The 21,455-nt window shown below is 35.3% G+C and overlaps 1 protein-coding gene across 1 annotated transcript; it reads left to right on the top strand.

The window, feature by feature from the left end:
- The first annotated feature begins 706 nt into the window (after window positions 1-706).
- On the top strand, window positions 707-1,189 carry LOC112093391. The gene has a single exon (XM_024171691.1). The coding sequence runs from the start codon at window positions 707-709 to the stop codon at window positions 1,187-1,189; it is 483 nt and encodes a 160-aa protein (XP_024027459.1).
- Window positions 1,190-21,455: the final 20,266 nt, after the last annotated feature.

Genomic DNA, 21,455 nt, shown 5'->3' with positions numbered 1-21,455 from the left:
CTCCAGGGGTCGCGACTGTTGTGACCCCTCAGAATGTAGCCTCTAAGCTGAAGCCCAGAGTTGCTGAAGAAAGAAATGGGCCCAACTGGGCCCATAACCAAAAAAAAGGGCTGCGGGCTTAGCCCTCAGCAACGAAAAAAAAAAAAAAAGGAACAGGGGGTATGCGGGCCGGATTCAGGATTCAGGTTGGGTTGACCCGACCCGTCCAGCCATGATCAAAGTTGACCATTGATTATGACTGTTGACTTTGACCGTTGTTGAACAATAAGTCGGTCCAAAGAAAGGCTTGTTCTTTGACAGGATTTTATTGTCATTATTTGATTACTACACCAAGAGTACCACTTACAAGTTAATATTATTGTCTAAAGACTAATTGTTAATGTTGTGCTAGGTATCTTGTGATGGGTCTTACCATTATTTGAATTGTTAAAAGTTTGATATGGTATTTATGTGAACGTTTTGTTTTGTTCTATTTTCAGTTAATACATATGCTTCTGCTATATTTTTCAACATCAATTCTATTCCTATGTTAAATGGAACAAACTTTAAGGAATGGAAAGAGAATGTTATGATCGTTCTTGGCTGCATGGATCTAGACCTTGCACTAAGGATTGAACAACCCACTGCTCTTACAAACCAAAGCTCCAATGAGGAAAAACAGGACTTTGAGAAGTGAGAACGTTCAAATTGCATGAGTCTTATGATCATGAAGCGTGGAATTCCAGAAACTTTCAAGGGCGCTGTGTCCGAGAAGGTAACTACTGCCAAGGAGTTCCTTAAGGAAATTCAAAAGCATTTTGCTAAAAACGATAAGGCTGAAACAAGTACGATTTTGTCGAACTTGATTTCAATGAAGTATAAACGAAAAGGAAATATAAAGGAGTACATCATGGACATGTCTCATCTTGCTTCGAAACTAAAGGCACTAAAGTTAGAGCTATCTGAGGATTTGCTCGTGCATTTAGTTTTGATTTCTCTTCCTGCACAATTCAGTCAGTTTAAGGTTAGTTACAACTGCCAACAGGATAAATGGACTCTTAATGAGCTCATTTCTCATTGTGTGCAAGAAGAAGAAAGACTGCAGCAAGAAAAGATAGAAAGTGCTCACTTGGCTAGTACCTCTAACGACAAGAACAAGAAAAGGAAGAATGACAAAGAAGCTGCGGGAGGTCCAGCCCAAAAGAAATAGCAAAAGAAACAAGATGAGGAATTTGCTGTTACTTTTGCAAGAAACCTGGACACATGAAGAAGGATTGTACCAAATATCACGCTTGGTGTGCAAAGAAAGGTACGCTTCTCACTTTGGTTTGTTCTGAGGTTAATTTAGCTTCAGTATCAGTACACACTTGGTGGATAGATTCTAGTGCTACTACTCACATAAGTGTGTCAATCCAGGGTTGCCTAAGCTGCCAAAAGCCAAATGATGCTGAAAGATTCATCTATGTGGGCAATGGCAAATCAGCGGAAGTTGAGGCTATAGGGACATTTAGGTTATTATTAAAGACTGGATATTATTTGGATTTAAAAGAGACATATGTTGTACCATTTTTTAGACGGAATTTGATTTCTATTTCTGTTTTGGACAAATTTGGTTACTCTTGTTCATTTATAAATAATCAGTTTAGTCTTTCTTTGAATTCAAATATTGTTGGTACCGGTTCTTTATCTTTTTATGACAACCCTTATTTACTTGATACTATTGCCTCTTATAATGAAACCTTGCATGTGAGTTCACGTGGTACAAAACACAAATTAACAAATGAGAATTCTGCGTCACTCTGGCACAAACGTTTAGGTCACATATCTAAACAAAGAATTGAAAGACTTGTGTCAGATGGAATTCTTGATCCTCTTGATTTCTCAGACTTTCAAGTCTTCCAATCTCCCTTATAATTTTTGTATAATGTTTACAATAAATAACTTAAAAATTATTCATATACATACCATATACAATTAATAAACAAAATTATATATAATATATATAATAGTATATAAATATATGAAAAAATATTAAAAAATTAGGTCAGGCTCCTCGGGTAGGCTCGGGCGGGCTCGGGCTGCCTGACTAGGCTCGGGCATCCAAAACTTGCCCGAAGCCTGTCCAAAGGCTTGCTCAGGTCGAGTCGGGCAACCTAAAAATTCAGGTTCGGGCGGGTTCGGTCATCGGGTAAAAATTCAGAATTTTCAGTGGTCATGGGTGGCTCGTCCAAAGTTTCAGCACTAAGTGCCACCATTTTTTTGATGAATATTCTTTTTTTTTTATGATTTTCTCTATTTTTTGTCTTTGAAAAATATTATAAAATAAAAACGATGTCAAAACATTTTGAAATTTTACAAACAAGATCCTTACATTTTTCTAAGCGGCACCATTTTTCGATGAGTATTACATATTTTATGATTTTCTATATTGTTTGCCATTGAAAAATAAAATAAAATAAAATAAAAACGACGTCAAAAAATTCTAAAATTTTACAGACACGATCCTTGTATTTTTTTGAGTGTGCCTACAAAAAAGAGACAAAATGATAAAAAAAACATTCACAAACAAAATGACATGTCGTTCTAACAAAAAGAGAAAAAACTTTCACAAACAAAACGGCACGTCATTTTTATTGATGCATCAAAATGACATTTCATTTTGTCAAGAACGATAAAAAAATTAACAAACTAAACGACATGTCATTATTTTGATCCGGCGAAACGATGTCGTTATGTAAAAAAGAAAAAAACTTTCAGCAACAAAACGTCATGTCATTTTTTACTGATGACTCAAAACGACGTCCTTTTGATATAAACAGCAAAAAACTTTCACGAACGACATGACGTGTCATTTTTTTCTGATGACGAGAGACGACATTGTTTTCCATACAACCACTAAAAAGTGTCACCTACAAGTTTCCGAAGAAAGAAAAAAATACCAATGCACCAACCAGATTGGATTTGCAGAGAACCAAGCAATGTTTTCTTTACTAAATAGTGGAAAGGATAAATCCTAAGGACAGAGCAAAAAATTAGAACATAGATATGAGAATTTGGGAATGGACTTACCAAATGGCCGAACAAAAACAACTGAGACCGTGGATGTGCAGTGCTCGTAAGAGAAACTAGGAGATAAAATTGAATTTTGCTGCTACAGCACGAAAATTGGAAAGAAAAATCTTTGCACGTTTGTTAATCTACGACCATAATAATAGAACACTGGTACAAGAAAACATGAAGAATGCAGTTTATTAATAAAAGAAACGAAAAAAAAGAAATGGGTTATTATGTAACATTATGCAACGCAGTTTTTGATTAGAGAAAGTACCACTCATTTCCTTCTCCGTGAAACCCAGAATCCTTCCCAGTTGGAGCCATGGCTGAGACGGCGTCGTCAATGACACCGAAATGATCACCAAAAAGGGTCCACTGACTCGGATTTGTGATCTTGCTGGGTCGATTCCTATAGTAGTTGTTACTAAGGTAATGGAATTTAAACATGTGTCTTTCTGTTTTTTAACTGATTTAAATTTTATTGGCGATTCGGTTGTGGATGCCACTACAAAGAAGCAGCTTAAGTATGCTTGAATTTCTTAGTTTCGTTAATGTAATTTTTTTTGAAATGCTATTGGTTTTGCAAAAGGATTCAGTTTAGCTGGTCTGATCTATTTTGTGTACTAGGATTAACTCAATTGTTATGAAAGACAAAAAGTCAGGCTTACAAAAGTAAAAGAAAGATCATAAAAAAGTTGTGCTCTCTTTGTCCTGCTTTTATTGCAGGTGACAGTAGAGAAATATTGATTGCACTTGTACACATTCTAAATGCATACAATTAGTATTGGAGTTGGAGCAACGGAGTTAAGCAATGTAGATAATAATAACCATAGTAACTGCCTTGAAAAACCAAAGCCCAATTCAAATATTCATAAAGGTCAAATCCAAATCCAACATTTTCGGTTGTCATTTGTCTTTTAACTCATGTTAGCTAGTTTTATGAAGAAAAATTTATACATGGAATCTCTAAACTTCCCACTACAGAAAGATACAAACACATCAAATCAAAATGGAAACTGATGTTCTGTATTACAAATTGTATCTGCCTGCCTTCAAAAAGGGGGAAAAAATGGTATCCTCCTCAATCTAAATCACGTTAGACATGTACACTGTGATGACTGAAAATCAGTACCTCCACTTAACTACATGAACTAAATTTTCTGGTCCGAGGAAAATCTTTGGTTTTATTACTGTGCTTTTCATTTCTTTTCTTTTTAACCTTTTTCTTTCTTTATTTTGTTTCAAAACAAATGAAAGCTAACAAATAACAAATGAAAACTATGTCCCTAATATTGCTCATTAGTCCACAAACGAAGCATTTTCCCTAGGAAATTGAATGAAAGAACCTTCCTATTTAGGTGGGATAATAGAAGAGAAAAAAAAAAGGTGAAATTATATGCCTAACATTGCTCATTAGTCCACAAACGAAGCATCTTCCCAAGGAAACTGAATGAAATAACCTTCCTATATACAAGAAAGATTTGAAACCTTGATGAAAATGTTGATGAGGGCAAGTACAAAAAGTGAAGTTTTTTACCTTGTAAGAAAACAAAAGGTCTCTGTGTCTGAAGCAAGGCGAGCAACTGAAGAAGAAGAGAAAGAGGAAGACGAAAGGGGATGAAGCTCTTGTCGCTGACAGTAAGAGCCGGTTGGAGAGAGCATCAGCGTAGAGGAAGAGAAATTTTGACAAAAGAGACCGGAAGAAAATAAAAATTTTGACACACATTTCGGATCCACACACTTTACTACAAGCACGTCTTTATTTGATTTTGTTGTTCGAAACTCAAACTTCCCCTTTAAAGCTATTAAATGCAGCTTTTCCTTCAAATCATTCTTACTTGTAAAGTACTGACCAACTTCTAAACTAGATTCGTCACCGAAGGTAGATCCATGAGATGATCCAAACTCAGTCTGGTCGATACAAATTAAAGGACCTGTAACTTCTACTTCATTTAAAATGGCAAGTGGTTGTGGCTCTAGCTGTGGTTGTGACTCTGGTTATGGCTCTAGCTGTGGCTGTGACTCTGGCTGTGGTTGCGACTGTGATGGAATATCATTACGAGTCGAAAACTCATCTGTAGCTACAATACCTATAAAATCACGATAAAAAAAATCGTCATGCAAAGGATTTCTCCTAATTTTGACTCCATCAATATGTTCTTCTAGATTCATAAGCTTCTCATCCACTATCATGTGTACCGGTACCTCGTGGGCTATATCCCTGAAAAATAACAAATCATCATTGTCTTTTATTATAACGGGATTTCTGTTTCAAATTCAGTACCCACGATAACTGCAAGGAATGTTTTTGTCCATCAATTCCACATTTTCTACAAATCTTATCAACAAAGGTTTCGACAGTATCCTTCTCATCTATATATACGCCAATTAAATTACAGTCTGTATGCCACACCCAACAACTTTCATTCTCCTCCTATTTTCCTCCAATGTCAAAAAAAAATCCTCCACTGAGGCATTATTTAGATTTTAAAACTGTAAAAATTTAATCAAGATAATAATATGTCATTAAACTAAACTAAATATACCACGAACAGACCAAGAACAGACTATATAATAAGAACAGACCTATAATGAGAACAGACCAAGAACAGACTAAAAACAGAACATATAATGAGAACAGACCAAGAAAAGACCGAGAACAGACCATAAAAAAGTGTTCCTACAAAATAAAAAAGGGAAAAAACCATTAATTTATAAAAATATATAATTAAACATGACAAGACCAGACCACTAACAGATTGACCAGACTAAGAACCGAATGACCAGACTAAGAACATATCAAGAACAGACCATATAATAAGAACAGACCAAGAACAGGCCAAGAATCGACCGTGCAATAAGAACAGACCAAGAACCGACCGTGCAATAAGAACAGACTAAGAACAGATCAAGAGCCGATCGTGTGATAAGAATAGACTAAGAACATACCAAAAACCGACCGTGCAATAAGAACATACCAAGAACCGGCCGTGCAATAAGAACAGACCACGAACTGACCATGTATAAGAACAGACCAAGAACAGACCAAGAACATACCAAGAACAGACCATGTTATAAGAACAGACCAAGAACAAACCTTTTTTTTTCTAAACCCAGCAGATCTTCATCATATTAGACAAAGTAAACTGGTCTTTTATCATGTAAAATTACTATTTTAATAGATTTTTAACATTTTTAACTACATTCTCATCTTAAAAACATATGAACAACAACGAAAAACACCATGAGAGATATAAAAAAAGAAAGACTTACTTAGTAGCTCTTCTTCAAACTTCATTTTGGACGAGAATAAAACGCTGAATAGGCAAGATAATAATGTTAATGAGATTGTGCGACGACGAAGACTTGAGAAGATGAGAGAGGAAATGGAAGGCAGCTGGGAGAAGAAAATGGCGCGAAATGGAAGAGGAGAAAGAGAAAGAAAACCCTAAAAACATAATTGATGACGTAGAATAGCTGATGTGGAAGTTGGCCTATTTACCAAATTTATTTTTTGTGTGGTTTATTTACTTAAAAACACTTTTTACTTAGTCTATTTATCCAACAAGCCCGTAGAAGAAGATAGAGAGAGAAAGGCAAAGAGAAAGAAAGAGTCGGAGAGAGAGAGGGGCAAAAAGGAAAAGGAAAAAAATTCAAGAAAACGACAAAATACATAAACAAAAACTTTGAACAGTGAAATGTGAGTAAGTGCACAGTAAGCAGTTCCAAATTCAAGCAGTCCCAAAATTTTATTACCTTACAATTTAGAAGTAGCATATTAAATAATGAATTTTAAAAGGCGGACATCACATAGCTAATTTTGAATATTCATATTCTTGTGTCATCCATGGGTCAAACAAAAACATTCAAATTTTTATAGTAACATCCAAGATTAAACCAAAAACCAGTATTAAGTCATTCAAAGACAACCATTAAAGCTATTTGAAGGAAAAAAAAAAAGAAACTTTCAATCCATGGCAAATGAACAGTGATACGTTAGTCCTCTAGAAGTGTATTTGAGAAGCGCATCATTTAATAAGCATATCTATTAGTAAGTCAATTAGATAAAGCCATTCAGCAAACCATGAATAAAACCATATATCAAACCATTTAGCAAACCATGAATAAAACCATATGAAACCATATAGCAAGCCATATAGAAAATTATTTAGTAAACCATTTAGAGAAAAAAAAGGGTAAACAAAAATAACAGTCAGATATCATGATAAATTCTTTACAGAAGTAACTAAAAAAAAAAAACTAAAATGTATAACTTATTTGCCAACATATAGAGAGGAAGAAATAAGAAATAAGCTGAAGATGCAAGTGCAGCGATAAGGGGAATGAGATAGAATGGGCCTTGCATGATCAGATGTGCAACAATCTTGCTGTCCCAGCTGTGTTCATTGAGTAAATGTCAGTCTGGTTCTAGAATTCTTGCCATTATAAGGGAAAAAAACACAACCATCAACATAACAATTGCATCAGTTTTATGCATTCCAATTTTAACAGACGATATTATGTATTTTTCCTCAATTGCTTTGAAAGCTGGTTTGATTTCATCGTTCTAGTCATGATATGAAACAATGCTAGTTATGTAAAACAAAAAAAATGTAACCTTCTAATTCCAAGATAAAATGTCTAAATTAAAATTGGCATTCCAAAATTGCAACAGAAATGAAAAAAGTTCAAATAACTGATAACAAAACAAAATCAGCTTCATATCGCAAATGGAGTCAAACGCCCGAAGATTTTTCCTTTTTTTTATTTTAAATTACAACTATGTAAATCAAATCTGTAAATTGAGAAAAATAACAGTTTAACTAATATGACATGACCTGTAGTTTAATGGGCTTAACACATGAATGACCAAAAACAGGTTTAGCCTCAGAATTACCGTGCTAAATAAATACAACAATAAATGCCGTGCTAAATAAATACAACAATAAATAGATTTTTTTATGATCAAGGGATAGTATTACCCGATTTTTATTCCATGGAATTTGTATCGACATAAATTCTTGCCTCCACATCAGTTGTACTTGTATAATCTCTTGATAACAAGTGCTTGTTCATTGAGCTAACTCCATGCCGGTAAGGCCACATGCCACAAGCATGCTTGTCTTTCCTTGTCTGGATATGATCACCAATAATAGCAGAAAAAATATCAAGCCTATGAAAACCTCCTATTATCATAACAAATTTATAGTGTTCGCCATACTTTTGTTTAAACTCATATTGAATGAGACTATTATTGAGATAATAAAAAAAAAAAGACAAACAAAACAAAAAAACCAGAAGCAAAATGGATTTAAAATTAGGAATAAAGCAAAACAATATAATGAATGTAAAGATTAATATAAAGGTGTACGGCGTAATAATAAAAAAAAAAAGAATGGTGCAGTTGAATTTAACATGTATAGAAAAAACATCAGCACAAGCATTTATTGATTTTAATATCAATGAGAAAGCATATCAAAGCATATATAATATCAATTAATAACAACATTGTTTATGTAGATATGGATAACTAAATATGAAAGGATTGTAATGATCAATTAGAAAGAGAATTAAAATTATGAGACCTTACAAAGTTAGATAACAATAAAAAAAAGTGAAAGTGAAATCACAATGATCGGGATGAATTAACATATACATGGAACAAATTGCAAGCAATCAAAGTTAAATATAATAAATTTCATGAAAATCAATAATGTGGATTAAGATCGAGTACAAAATTAAAAAACAATCACAAGTGTTTAAACTAACAGATAGTGCACAACTATAGTAAAAAAACAAAAACAAAAAAAATCCAATGAATCACAAACCAAAACAAAAGATGGAAAGAAGAAATAGATCTAAGAAAGACAAGGATGTACCTTAGCGACATTGTAATTTCCAAACACTGGGTTCTTCACCAATGAGATTAAAAAAGAAACATCTTTAAGAGTTTTCAAAAATGAGAGATATACAAAGGAAACATATGAACCCGCCATAACTTGAAATACAGTTTAAACCATCACAACAAACTTTTAAGTCTTTTATGGATATTTTCTTTGTCCAATTAGAAAACAGGAAAAGAATAAATAACATAAAGTGAGAAATGTCACGAATAGAATTTCTTCTTAAGTAGCATATGTAAGAAGAAATAATCAATGCTTATGATCATAAAAAATGTAATTAAACCTACATCTAAACTCATTAACTAATAATATTATAGTAGTTTTGTAGAAACAATTTTATGCAATAAAGCTATTCTACTGTCCAAACCTCGATAGAGAAAATCGAGTAGAAAAATACCAGCAAAGGAAGAAAATAAGGAGAAAAAGGCACTAAACTACAAAATTAATTAACGAAGGGTTTGAACATTAAAAAGGGAAACTATAGTAAACGCATTACAATTTCGTATATATAGATAGATTTTCTCACATATTAGGCAGAAATTGCAAATCACAAATCCTAGTAAATAATTTTAACGCCCGATCAAACAAAACAAGAAACTGAAGAGAAAAAAAGGGCATAAAGTTGTTTCTTTCAAGCATTATTGTGCTATCAATTCAGCAAAAAAAAAATATTTTTATTGTGCTATCGTTACTTTCAGCCATTACAATTAACTTTTAACTGATGAATTATAAAAGATCTTACCATACTAAGAGCAAGTTTCACCCTACAAAATTTGCATTTTATCCAAAGGGCCCCAAAGAAAAACCGACAACAAAAATGACATTTCTTTTCTTCAAATTCAAAAGTTGTTCTGTTAATCTACAAGTAAAATTAAAGTAAAATAGTAAAGCAGCCCAAGTTTATAGTTCAGACGGAGAGCCAAATGAGAGGGGAGAGATGAGAAAGCGAGAAGAGATGAGCGATTGTCGAGAGAAAGGGAGAGAGAGCCAAGCGAGAGAATGAAAGCGAGAGATGAGCGCGAAAGAGAGAAATGAGAGTAAAAATAACGTACGCTCATGCACCTATAATATTACACTGATAAGAAAAAAACTTGACAATCTTGTCATCTATACGCTACTCATCTAAATTAAAACTCTTTATCATTTAGTTATTTGAGAGATTTTCATATCTTCTGACCATAACAACACGATATGCCAATTGAATGAAAAAATAAATAAAATCAATAATAATAATTTGTAAATATTTACCTTGTTGGTAATATTGTTGGAGAGCCAATCCAGTCCCACATATACCCCTCTCAAGCTACATAGTTACTTTTCATGACTCCCAACTAAGCAAGTCAAAAATAATATTAGAAAGTTGGCACAGGGACTAACCAAAATAATAAATTTAGTAAGTTGGAACAAAGGGTGGATAATGTTAACCATAATAATGAATTTACGAGAATGGTTAAGTGAAGAGAATTGTGAATGAGACAACAATTCTCATTAATTCTGAATAGGAGTAGTACACGGTTTTATACAGTGAAGAGAGAGTGAAAAATTGGAAACTAATTACAAAACAGGAAACTATCACTAATGAGGATTATGTCAAATCCCCCTTATTCTAGGAAACAGAATATAATTCCTGATTTCTCTAGTCTACAGATCCGGATTTCCACACCCCCTCAAGCTAGGTTGTAGATGTTGAGCAATCCTAGCTTGGAATTCAGTTCTTCAAAGGTTTTCCTTGGCACTGCCTTGGTGAGAATATCTGCCGTCTGTTGGCTAGTTGGAACATTTCTGAGTGCTATAACATTGGACTCTATCTATTCTTTGATAAAGTGTTTGTTGATTTTCATGTGCTTTGTCCTGTCATGATGTACAAGATTCTTGACTATGCTTATAGTGGATTGATTGTCACAAAATACCGTCATAGGTGCACTGATAGGAATCCTTAGTTCACAGAGTACCCTTTTTAGCCACACTCCTTTGCAGATGCCGTGAGCAAGATCTCTAAATTCTGCCTCTTGCACTGCTTCGGGACACAACTGATTGCTTCTTGCTCCTCCAAGTGACCAAATTTCCCCAGACATAGGTGCAGTATCTGGAGGTTGATTGTCTGTCAGTGATAGACCTAGCCCAATCAGCATACGTGTAGATTTCAATTCCCTTGTTGCCAAACTTTATGAAAAATAGACCTTTACCTAGAGTCATCTTTAAGTACCTTAGAATTTTGAAAATAACTTCCATGTGTTCTTCAGTGAGATTGTTCATGAATTGACTCACTATACTCACTGCAAAGCTAATATCAGGTATAGTATGAGAGAGATAATATAAGCTTTCCGACTAGTCTCTGATATCTTTCTTTGTCAACCGGTATACTTTCTTCCTTTCTTTCTAGTTTGGAGTTAGGATCCATAGGGGTGTCAGCAGGCTTGCAATCTAGCATTCCTATTTCCTTTAGGAGATCCAATACGTACTTACGTTGTGAAACTGATATTCCTCCTTTTGATCTTGCTACCTCCATTCCCAGAAAATACTTGAGATTGCCCAAATCCTTGATCTCGAACTCCTTGGCCAAAATTTTTTTCAGCTTCTGTAACTCTTCATCATGATCTCCGGTTAGAATGATGTCATCAACATAGACAATGAGCACTGCCCTCCTCCCTGTAGGTGTATGATTAATGAACATCGTGTGGTCTGTCTGGCACTAATTGTATCCGCATTTCTTCATTGCTTTTGTGAACTTGTCAAACCAAGCTCTTAGAGACTGCTTGAGTCCATACAATGACTTCTTGAGTTTGCAAACCTTATTGGTGTTTGCATGATTGTCAAGTCCAGGTGGTATTTCCATGTAGATTTCTTCTTCTAAATTCCCGTTGAGGAAGGCATTTTCAAAATCAAGCTGATATAGTGGCCAGTCTAAGTTGGCGGCAAGAGAAAGTAAGACAGGAACTGTATTGAGTTTAGCTACTAGAGCAAAAGTCTCCTGGTTGTCAATCCCATAAGATTGAGTGAACCCTTTTGCCACTAATCGAGCTTTGAATCTATTAACACTGCCACAGCATTATGTTTAACTGTAAATATCCATTTGCAACCAACCGGGCGTTTTCCTGACGGTAGTTCAGCAATTTCCCAAGTTCCATTCTTCTGCAGTGCATGGATCTCTTCCAATATAGCACTTTTCCATTCTGGTACCCTGAGAGCTTCATGTATTGAATTTGGAACCTGTACTTTGTCAAGATTGCTCACAAAAGTTCTGTAATTAGGAGATAGCCTTTAATAAGAGACAAAGTTATATATGGGATGATCAGTGCACATTCTCTTCCCCTTTCTTAAAGCAATAGGTCTATCATCAATAGGAGACTTTTCAGGAATAGAGCTAGTGTTACCTGGTGAAATTACAGTTTCTGAACCTGGATTGGATTCTTGACTCTGGTCAGGCACCTGTGGTTCTCTCCTTTCTTGAGGCTTGCTCTTCCTGCTATAGACACGTAACTCATTGTGTGTTGAAGGATGCAAGTGACTTGGTTGCACAGGTGTTTGTTTGTGAGACTCGGGTTTTTCACTCTGATGTCGTTGAGGTGACTAAGGTGACTCAAGTGTTTCTAATTGGTTTTGACACTGACTTGGCTCATTTTGTTGCAGTGACTCGGATTATAACAGTTGGACTTGCTGGGGTTCAACTGGGTTCGGACTGGAGGTGGAGTCCAAGGTATCAATGTCCAAAAATTGGTATTCTTGATTGTAGTTCTCCCCCTGAATGCCATTTTTGTAATAAGGGTGTTGTTCAAAGAAAGTGACATCCATTGTGTTGTAGAACCAACGGGTGATAGGAGAGTAACACTTATATCCTTTTTGGTTGGAGGAGTAACCGACGAAAATACATTTGAGTGATTTGGGATCAAGTTTACTCCTATGTTGGGCATATATATGGACAACCACTGAGCAACCAAAGACTTTTACAGGAAGGGATGAAAGAAGACGTGTGCTTGGAAATTTTTCAAGGAGGGCTTGACATGGAGTTCTGAAGTTTAGGATTCGAGATGGCATCCTATTTATTAGATAGGCGGCTGTAAGGATAGCTTCCCCCCAGAGAAATTTTGGAACGTGTGAGGTGAACATAAGGGAATGAGCTACTTCTAGGAGATGCCTATTTTTTCTCTCGGCAACCCCATTTTGTTGGGGTGTATCCACATATGATGTTTGGTGAATTATCCCTTGACTTTGAAAATAATCACCTAGGATTGATTCAAAATATTCCCTTGCATTGTCAGATTTCAACACTTGTATTTTTGTTTGGAATTGATTTTGAATCATATTGTTGAAATTCTTGAAAATCTGACAAACTTCGGATTTTTCTTTCATTAAGAACAACCATGTAATCCTTGTGTGATCATCTACGAAGGATACAAACCATCTTGTTCTCGTGATATTTTTGATTCTAGATGGTCCCCACACGTCACTATGTATCATAGAAAATGGATGAGAAGCTTTGTATGGAAGAATACGATATGAAATACGAGTATGTTTTGAGAGTTGACACACTTCACACTAAAATTCTTTCAGATTTTTATTTTTGAATAATGACGGAAACAAATTCTGGAGATACATAAAGTTAGGATGTCCTAGACGATAATGCCACAACATGATCGCACTATCCTTATTATCAATAGAAACAAGGCTTCTACATACGGTATTATGAGTTTGTCTTCTAGCGGAATCACCTGCTTTAAGAAGGAAGAGTCCCGAGTGTACCCTATCATTGCCAATCGTCCTCCCCGAATTCAAATCCTGAAATTCACACAAGTTTGAGAAAAATTTAGCAACACAGTTGTTTTCCTGAGTAAGTTTGCTAACAAATAACAAATTGCAATCTAGATTTGGAACATGCAGAACAGAGTTTAGGGTTAGGTTCCCTATGATGGTAATAGAACCTGCCCCTGCTACTTTGGAATGTGATCCATCTGCTATTGTCACGGTGAGGCTTTCTTGGCACGGATTATAAGTGTGAAACAATCTGGCATCTCCCGTCATATGATCGGACACACCGGAGTCGATTATCCACGGGCCTGCTTTGTGTGAGTTAACATTCAGAGCACTTAAGAAATTACCTTTTTGTGCTACAGCTCCGGTACTGGTGGTGTTGTGGATGTTTGCTGAGAAAACATCCTTTGTAGAGCCTCTAATTGCTCCTTGCTGAAGGGATTGGACTCGGCAGGAGGTCCTTCTTCCTCAACCGAAGCATGATTGCCATAGTTTTCTCTGTCTGAAGCTGGTTTAGAAGGCTTCCAATCTGCAGGTTTGTCATGAATTTTCCAGCAATTATCTTTAGTATGTCCGGTTTTTCTGCAGTGATCACACCAAGGTCTTCCTCCTCTTGATCGGTTGTCATTGTGATGCTGGATTCCTTGAGCAGCTAGGGCCGAATTTTGGTCTGTAATGGCAATTGGCACTTCTCCCATCATCACCTTTTTCCTGCTTTCTTCCTTTCGTACAACAGAAAACACTTCTCGGATGGTAGGAAGAGGCTTCATTCCCAGTATCCTTCCCCGAACCTCATCCAGGTTTTTATTGAGTCCCATGAGAAATTTGAATATTCTCTTTTTCTCAACAATCTGCCTATATCTTTTGGCATCATCAGAACATTTCCACACATGCTCCTCGAATACATCTAAGCATTGCCAATGGCGAGTAAGTACACCATAGTACTGAGTGACAGAGAGATCCCCCTTAACAAAGGTCGTGCAGATTAGTCTCGATCTCAAAAATTTCTGCCGTATTTTCCTGGCCGGAGTATAATTCCTTGGCTGCATCCCAGATCTCATGAGTCGTGCCATAGATTAAGAAATTTTCACCTATTTCATTAGTCATAGAGTCGATTAACCATGACATTATCATGTTATTTTCTGTCTTCCGGCTTCTATATTTTGGATTATCTGCTTCAAGAGGAATGATATCACCGATAAGATACTCATCTTTTCCTCTTCCACAGACATACATCATGACCAACTGGGACCATTGAAGATAATTGTTCCCATTCAGTTTGTGGCCTGTAATGGGAAGATGATTGATTTCCGTTCCACAATGGCTGCTGATATGGACGGAATTTGGTTTTGAAGTGACTTTAGAGGAGGATTCGGTTTGCTTATCAGTGGCCATACCGTATTTTGGCATGGTGAAGAGATTATTTTAGAGGTTCAGAGAGTGCTCTGATACCATGAAGAGAATTGTGAATGAGACAAAACAATTCTCATTAATTCTGAATAGGAGTAGTACACGGTTTTATACAGTGAAGAGAGAGTGAAAAGCCGGAAACTCATTACAAAATAGGAAACTATCACTAATGAGAATTATGTCAAATCCCCCTTATTCTAGGAAACAGAATAAAACTATTTTAGGAAAAAAAATCATATAATTCCTGATTTCTCTAGTCTACAGATCCAGATTTCCACAAGAGTCCAAAACCAACTAGTAATTTGCATAACATGTGTCACAACATATTACTGTCGTGTGAATAAAGCAAGATGCTATAAACATGGAATATATTTCAAAAGGAATATAAACTGCAACTTAAATGACATCAGCTCATACCAAAAAAAAATAGAGCAAAATTAGAAAAAAAAATTAAATTGTAACATTCACAAAACAAAAAGGAACAAAAATAAGAGGGAACGAAGTCTATATTTGATCTCCACGTTCGACAGATATCACCATCATTCTTCACACCTCATACATCTTAGAGAGAACTAAAATTATTGTACACATTCATGCTGAGGACAATAGAGCACGAAGGATGCAAATTTCCAATAAAGAAGACTGTAAATGTCCCTTACTAGCTTCCAATTTTGAAAAGGAAGACACGAGCCCATTATTGCTAGCATGACCAATGACACGTACAATTAAAAGACATGCATTAATTGATACAAAGCAAAGGAACAAGCCCAACACTTGACAACAAAGTATGAAACCACTGGCCAGCCTCCACAATGTCCCCTTTTTATTCCATCATGCTGCATAACATGGTGTTTTAGGTCAAAGTAGTGCATTTAAAACATCAATACCTTTAACAGAGCATTGTCGCGTGAGAAACATGTGATTATAACGAAAAATAGCAATTCGAATTATCTCAAAAAAGCAACTACAGCAACGAGAACATCACAATTCTTGAGCAAAAAAGAAAAGTCAATGCGCTAAGACAACTAATCATGTCTACTTCTAATGCGCACAAACCAGAGCTATCTCCCAGGACCCCTTCCCTAGTAAGGAGGTACTGACCATCGGTTCTATCGTGCACCAAGGTCGAAGACTAACTTTCCCTAAATTGAAATACAGCAATAGAGATACAATTGGATTAGAATACAGAAGCAGTTGGTTTCCATAAGTTTCAAACGAATAAAACCTTATGTTCCTCTTTAAAAATATTAGTCTAAAACTGCAGCACACAATGTTTCATATATGATAGTGAAGTTAGAAAACCAAGGTCGACATTTTTTCCCCACTTCACAGACATACATACATGAAGCAAACTAAAAGAAAAACTGACGAAGGGTTAAAAGAAACTAATAAACATATTCAGAATCTTTATATTCAAAGAAAAGAGAAATTCCATTATATCATTGACTTAAATGCTGCTCAAATACTGGTCAACTTTACAACATATGAAAAAACACCGTTAATTGGCTATAAATTATGTTATATTGGATCATACATAGAAAATAGAACTAATGCCATACAAAACCACGCAAAAACAATAAGTAAAAGTGAAAACTTAAGAGAAAAAGAGAGCATCTTCTTTACCAAAACAAATTTCTGAAGTAACTAAAACACCCATTGCCCTGGCTTATGGAGTTTTTGCAACAACCATAATAAAGGTGCATAAATCCACCTACAATAATTAAACCAACACAGATGGGCATCCGATTAATTGTCAGAACCATACAATAAAAGCAAATAGCATCATGATCAAACTACATACGGAGAAAAATTTGATTAAAATAAGAAATACATTATCCAAATAAAGGTTAGTCCTTTGGTTAGGGAAACAAAAGAGAAACTGCAAAATTATTCCCATAGTCAATGCACAACAAAGCAAGGAGAAAACACGTGAAGGATTATTTGAACCCCGAAAAAAGAAGTTACAGCAGGAAAGCATGATCTTGTTATGATTTTGACGTTTTAAAATTCCCCTCCTAAAAATTGTTAATCAGATTTACCAAACTTATGAGTGAAATCTTTGATAAATACACACACACACATAATGAAACATCGCAAAACAAAGTCAATAACAGAAAAGGGTTTATGCACTTACTTTACTATAGAAAAGAGGATCCTCTCACCTTGGCCAAAGTAATCAATGCTTTCTCCTCAAGCTCTCATTCACGACTGTTTTCAAGTAGCCTCCTAGCACAATGGGTCCTGGTATTAAATCAACAAAGGTCAACCCCTACTACGATCCAAGCAACACAGTAAGAGTTTTTAAAATGAAAACAATCTTTATAACATTGAAATCCTTGTTTGCTAGGTAATTCAAGAGGAAAAAATATAATCAAGAAAATATTTAGAACTTTGGTTTTCTTTTTTTCCTTTTTTTTTTTTGTCATTTTTTTAAGCAAGAAATTTGGCATATGCCTGAGTTTTTTAATTTTTCTCTCTTGATTTTTTTCCCCGAACATTTTATAACAATTAAACCAAATTAAGGACAAAGGAAATCAATTACTTGAGGCCAATCAAAAAACCCAAAAAAAAAAAAAAACAAAACAAAACAAAACAAAACAAAACAGAGAGAGAGATTTTCATTTTCCCTTCGACAAAGATCGCACACCCCTCAGCAATTGCTCTTCAACCTCCTCTCACAAGCCCAGATTAATATGCTCTTGTCCATCCAAATGCATAGGAAAGAAAAAATGGAGCAGGCCAAACTTAACATGAACAAGTCTTTAGAAGAACCATAGGGAGAACGACAAAAAAATGAAGAAGAAATAAGAGAAACAAAAGATCAGGAATGTCCCTATTGAATAGTGATATGCGAGTGAGTGCACACTAAAAGCACTATAGAGTGAGGACGGTCCCTAAAACAAAGGATAGCAAATATTAAATACTATCATTCTCATCCATCAAACCAACTGCTTCAAAATCACGAAATATGGAGATGAAATAATGTGCTATAGATTGGCTTTTGTAAGCAAAATGCAAAAACACCTTTAGTCTTCTACAGAGTTTAGAATCCAAAATATAATCTTTATCTGTTATTGATGGTCAGTATCAATGTTCCTACAACTCGTTAAATATACATATACATATATTTATATGTATATATATAGCATCCAAAATAGAAGAACTCAGAACCAACCGTCCATTTTTCCTTCAGCAAAAGAAAAAGAAAAACCATCCATTTCTCACTCACTGTGAGAAGCATGTGAGTGTGGAGTAGAACAAAAAAATGTTGTAACAGGCAATTTCCTGAAACAAGCAGAAAAATGTTCTAGTTTAGTTATTGATAGCCCGACGCATTTGGTAAATCTTTGAGGTGAAAACAGCTTCTCATTCCACCTAACATGATTAGAGCCACGCCAACAGATTATCTAATACAACAAATTGCAAAAAGCAAAATAAAATAAAAATAATTTAAAACCAAAAGCAAAGAAGAATTCATGACCAATACAAACCTTCTAGCACCAACATTTCAAAAAAGACTGAAGAACACAACATTAGTAAAGGAATTCCAGCACTAAAAAGATTACCATTGACCTTAATATCAGAGGTGGAGAATACAACACATTTGCAAGTAGTCAACTACCCTAACAAGTCAAACAAACAACTATAGATCTTCTGATAAAAGGTTGGCACCAATAAAAGCCGTGGTGTAACCTTGGAATTCTACATAATTAATAGATAAAAATAAAAGCTAATTTAGAATGAAAATTCAAATTTGTCACAAACATATAAAAATATTTTTTTTATATTTTTTTGAAAATGGAAAAGTTGAAAGCTGAAAACCTCTTCAAGTAAATGGAAGGGTCGTGAAAAACAACACATTAAGAAGATTGATTCCCCTATAAATTCCGAGAGGAAAATCCTTGTATACCTCCTTCGCAATTGTATATAACAATGCACAATTACAAACCTGAAAGCTTTTCAGAGGGTCAATGTACATCAGTTAACTACTAAACCATCCTTACGTAATTTAGGAAGATATGATATGCTACATCACAAAGCAAAATAACCAATAGCAAGAATACCACAACAATGGCCTTATCCAGTATGAAGCCAATTAGGAAACGTACAAAAATATGCCACTCAAAATTAGAGAAACAGAGGCAACACAAGCCAATTCAAATAAATCTTTGTACTCCATAATACATGTATTTAGTAATTTAGAAACGAGCCCCATCTATTAAAGGTCGAAAACCCTCTCTCAAATTATATTTACTTCACGCTTTTTTTTTTTCCAAATTATAACGCCCTAGGAATTTTTGTATAGAAAAAGGCAAGTAGCGTGTCATCAAAATATAATCCCTTATGTAATTTTAGTAATTATTGGAAAGCCCTAACTAAATTTTCAATCTAACAGATAGTGATAAAATGATGGAAAATGATCGGAGAAAATAGAGAGAGAGAGAGAGAGTTCACCCCCAAAAAAAAAAAGAGCAGAACCCTAGCCGAAAGATAGACCAAAATCTTTCCTCGAAGCAAACAAAGCGCAATAAAAAATTAAATTTCTTAAAACAAATTAAATCCTAATCAGACCCAACACCCAATGATGCATTTGCAGCACCCAGCAATGGTGAACTTCAGACACAAATAGAGAATCCCAACTATTCAAAACAATACAAGAATAAGACATAAAAAAATTGCAGAGCAATACAAATGGAAGGAAAGGAAAATGCACAAACCCAAACACCTGCAATCTCCTCAAACTATATGCGTGAATTCCTCTTTCTGTCATTCTTCCAATCGAATCTCATATTGGGTCTGCAATCTTGTTCGGTTATTTTATTGTAGGCTTCTTATTTGATTCCTTGCTTGTCTTCTGTTCCGATTCTTGATAGATGCCATGAAATGCTCTGCTTATTGAACAATAATGTGAGGAGAACCAAATGAAGAAGAAAGATGAAGAAAGGAGATGAAGTAAGAAAAAAAAAAGAACGAAAGGAATGGAGATGATGGAGAAAGAAGGGGAAAAGGCTAATGAAAAAGAATTAAAAAAAGGCAAGAAAGCACTGTGGAAAAAAAGAGAGAAAAATGACACAAACAAACAAAATAACTCAACGACACTTTGAACTGTATTCTGTATGAGCAGCTACAGTAAACCACCTACTCAGATTTCTAATATAGTTACTAGTTAGAGGCGCATGCTTCGCACGCGTGGCCACTTCACGTGGATCCTTCATTCCGAAGCGTGCCTCCTATCAATCTAATTCTCGTCAAGGTCGTCCTAGTACCTTTACTCAGTCTAGTGCTAGTTCTCAGCCAATCCAACCGAAGTCAACATTTAGTCCAAATCCTAATGCACCTCTCACTAGTTTTGAAAAGAGTAAAGCAATTGCTCCCTCCAGTTCTTGACCTTTTGCCACCTCAATTGAGTGCCACCACTGTCATGCCAAAGGTCATATAGCTTTCCGTTGTCCACAACATGTACTTGTTATTGATCACGAGGCTAATGCCCCATCTGAAGAAGAAAATGAGCTCTTTGCTATAGCTACAATGGAACCAGATTACGAAGAGGACCCTCTAGTGATGTATGAAGATGATTCCTCCCTTGATGAGGAATATCTATCTGTCATGAGATGCATTTTATCTACTCCTACTGATTGTGATGAACGGAAACGTACCAGTATCTTCCACATCTTCATACCTCTAAATGATAAAACTTGTAAGTTAGTCATTGATGGGGGTAGTTCCATGAATGTTGTTTCTAAGTCGGCTATCACCAGATTTGATCATAACCTTGAATCACATCCTCATCCATTTAAGGTAGCTTGGGTAGATAAAACCTTTTTGCCTGTTACATAGTGATGTTTAGTATTCCTTATAATAAGACCATACTTTGAAAATCTCTACTATGAAATTCTTCCTATGGATGTCACCCATGTCTTGTTAGGTCGTCCTTGGTTGTATGATCATGCTGTGAAACATTACGGTTGTGACAATACCTATAAATTCACACACGACAACAAGACAATCCACTTGCAACCTGCACAGCCAGTCACAAAAGCTTGTCCAGTAACTAAAACTCCACCTAAGAATGTAGCAATACATTGAGTTCAAGTCCTATCTCATAAGCCTTAGTTCTTACAGGAAATTTTACCATGTCCTTTGAGTCTACCCTAGATCTTCCACCTGATGCTTCTCAATTGATGGATGAGTTTAGGGATACTATGCCTGATGAAATTCTTGATGAGTTGCCTCCCCTAAGAGACATTCAACATGCGATATACTTAGTTATTGGTTCATAATTGCCTAATTTTCCCCAATATAATATGAATCCTGTAGAGCTAGTCGAGTTGAATAGGCAAAGAGGGACTCTTAGAGAAA

Source organism: Morus notabilis, unplaced genomic scaffold (genome assembly GCF_000414095.1).
Source record: "Morus notabilis unplaced genomic scaffold, ASM41409v2 Scaffold366, whole genome shotgun sequence".
Taxonomy (NCBI): Eukaryota; Viridiplantae; Streptophyta; class Magnoliopsida; order Rosales; family Moraceae; genus Morus; species Morus notabilis.
The sequence above is the reverse complement of the archived record's forward strand: the minus strand, read 5'-3'. Positions and strand labels throughout refer to the sequence as shown.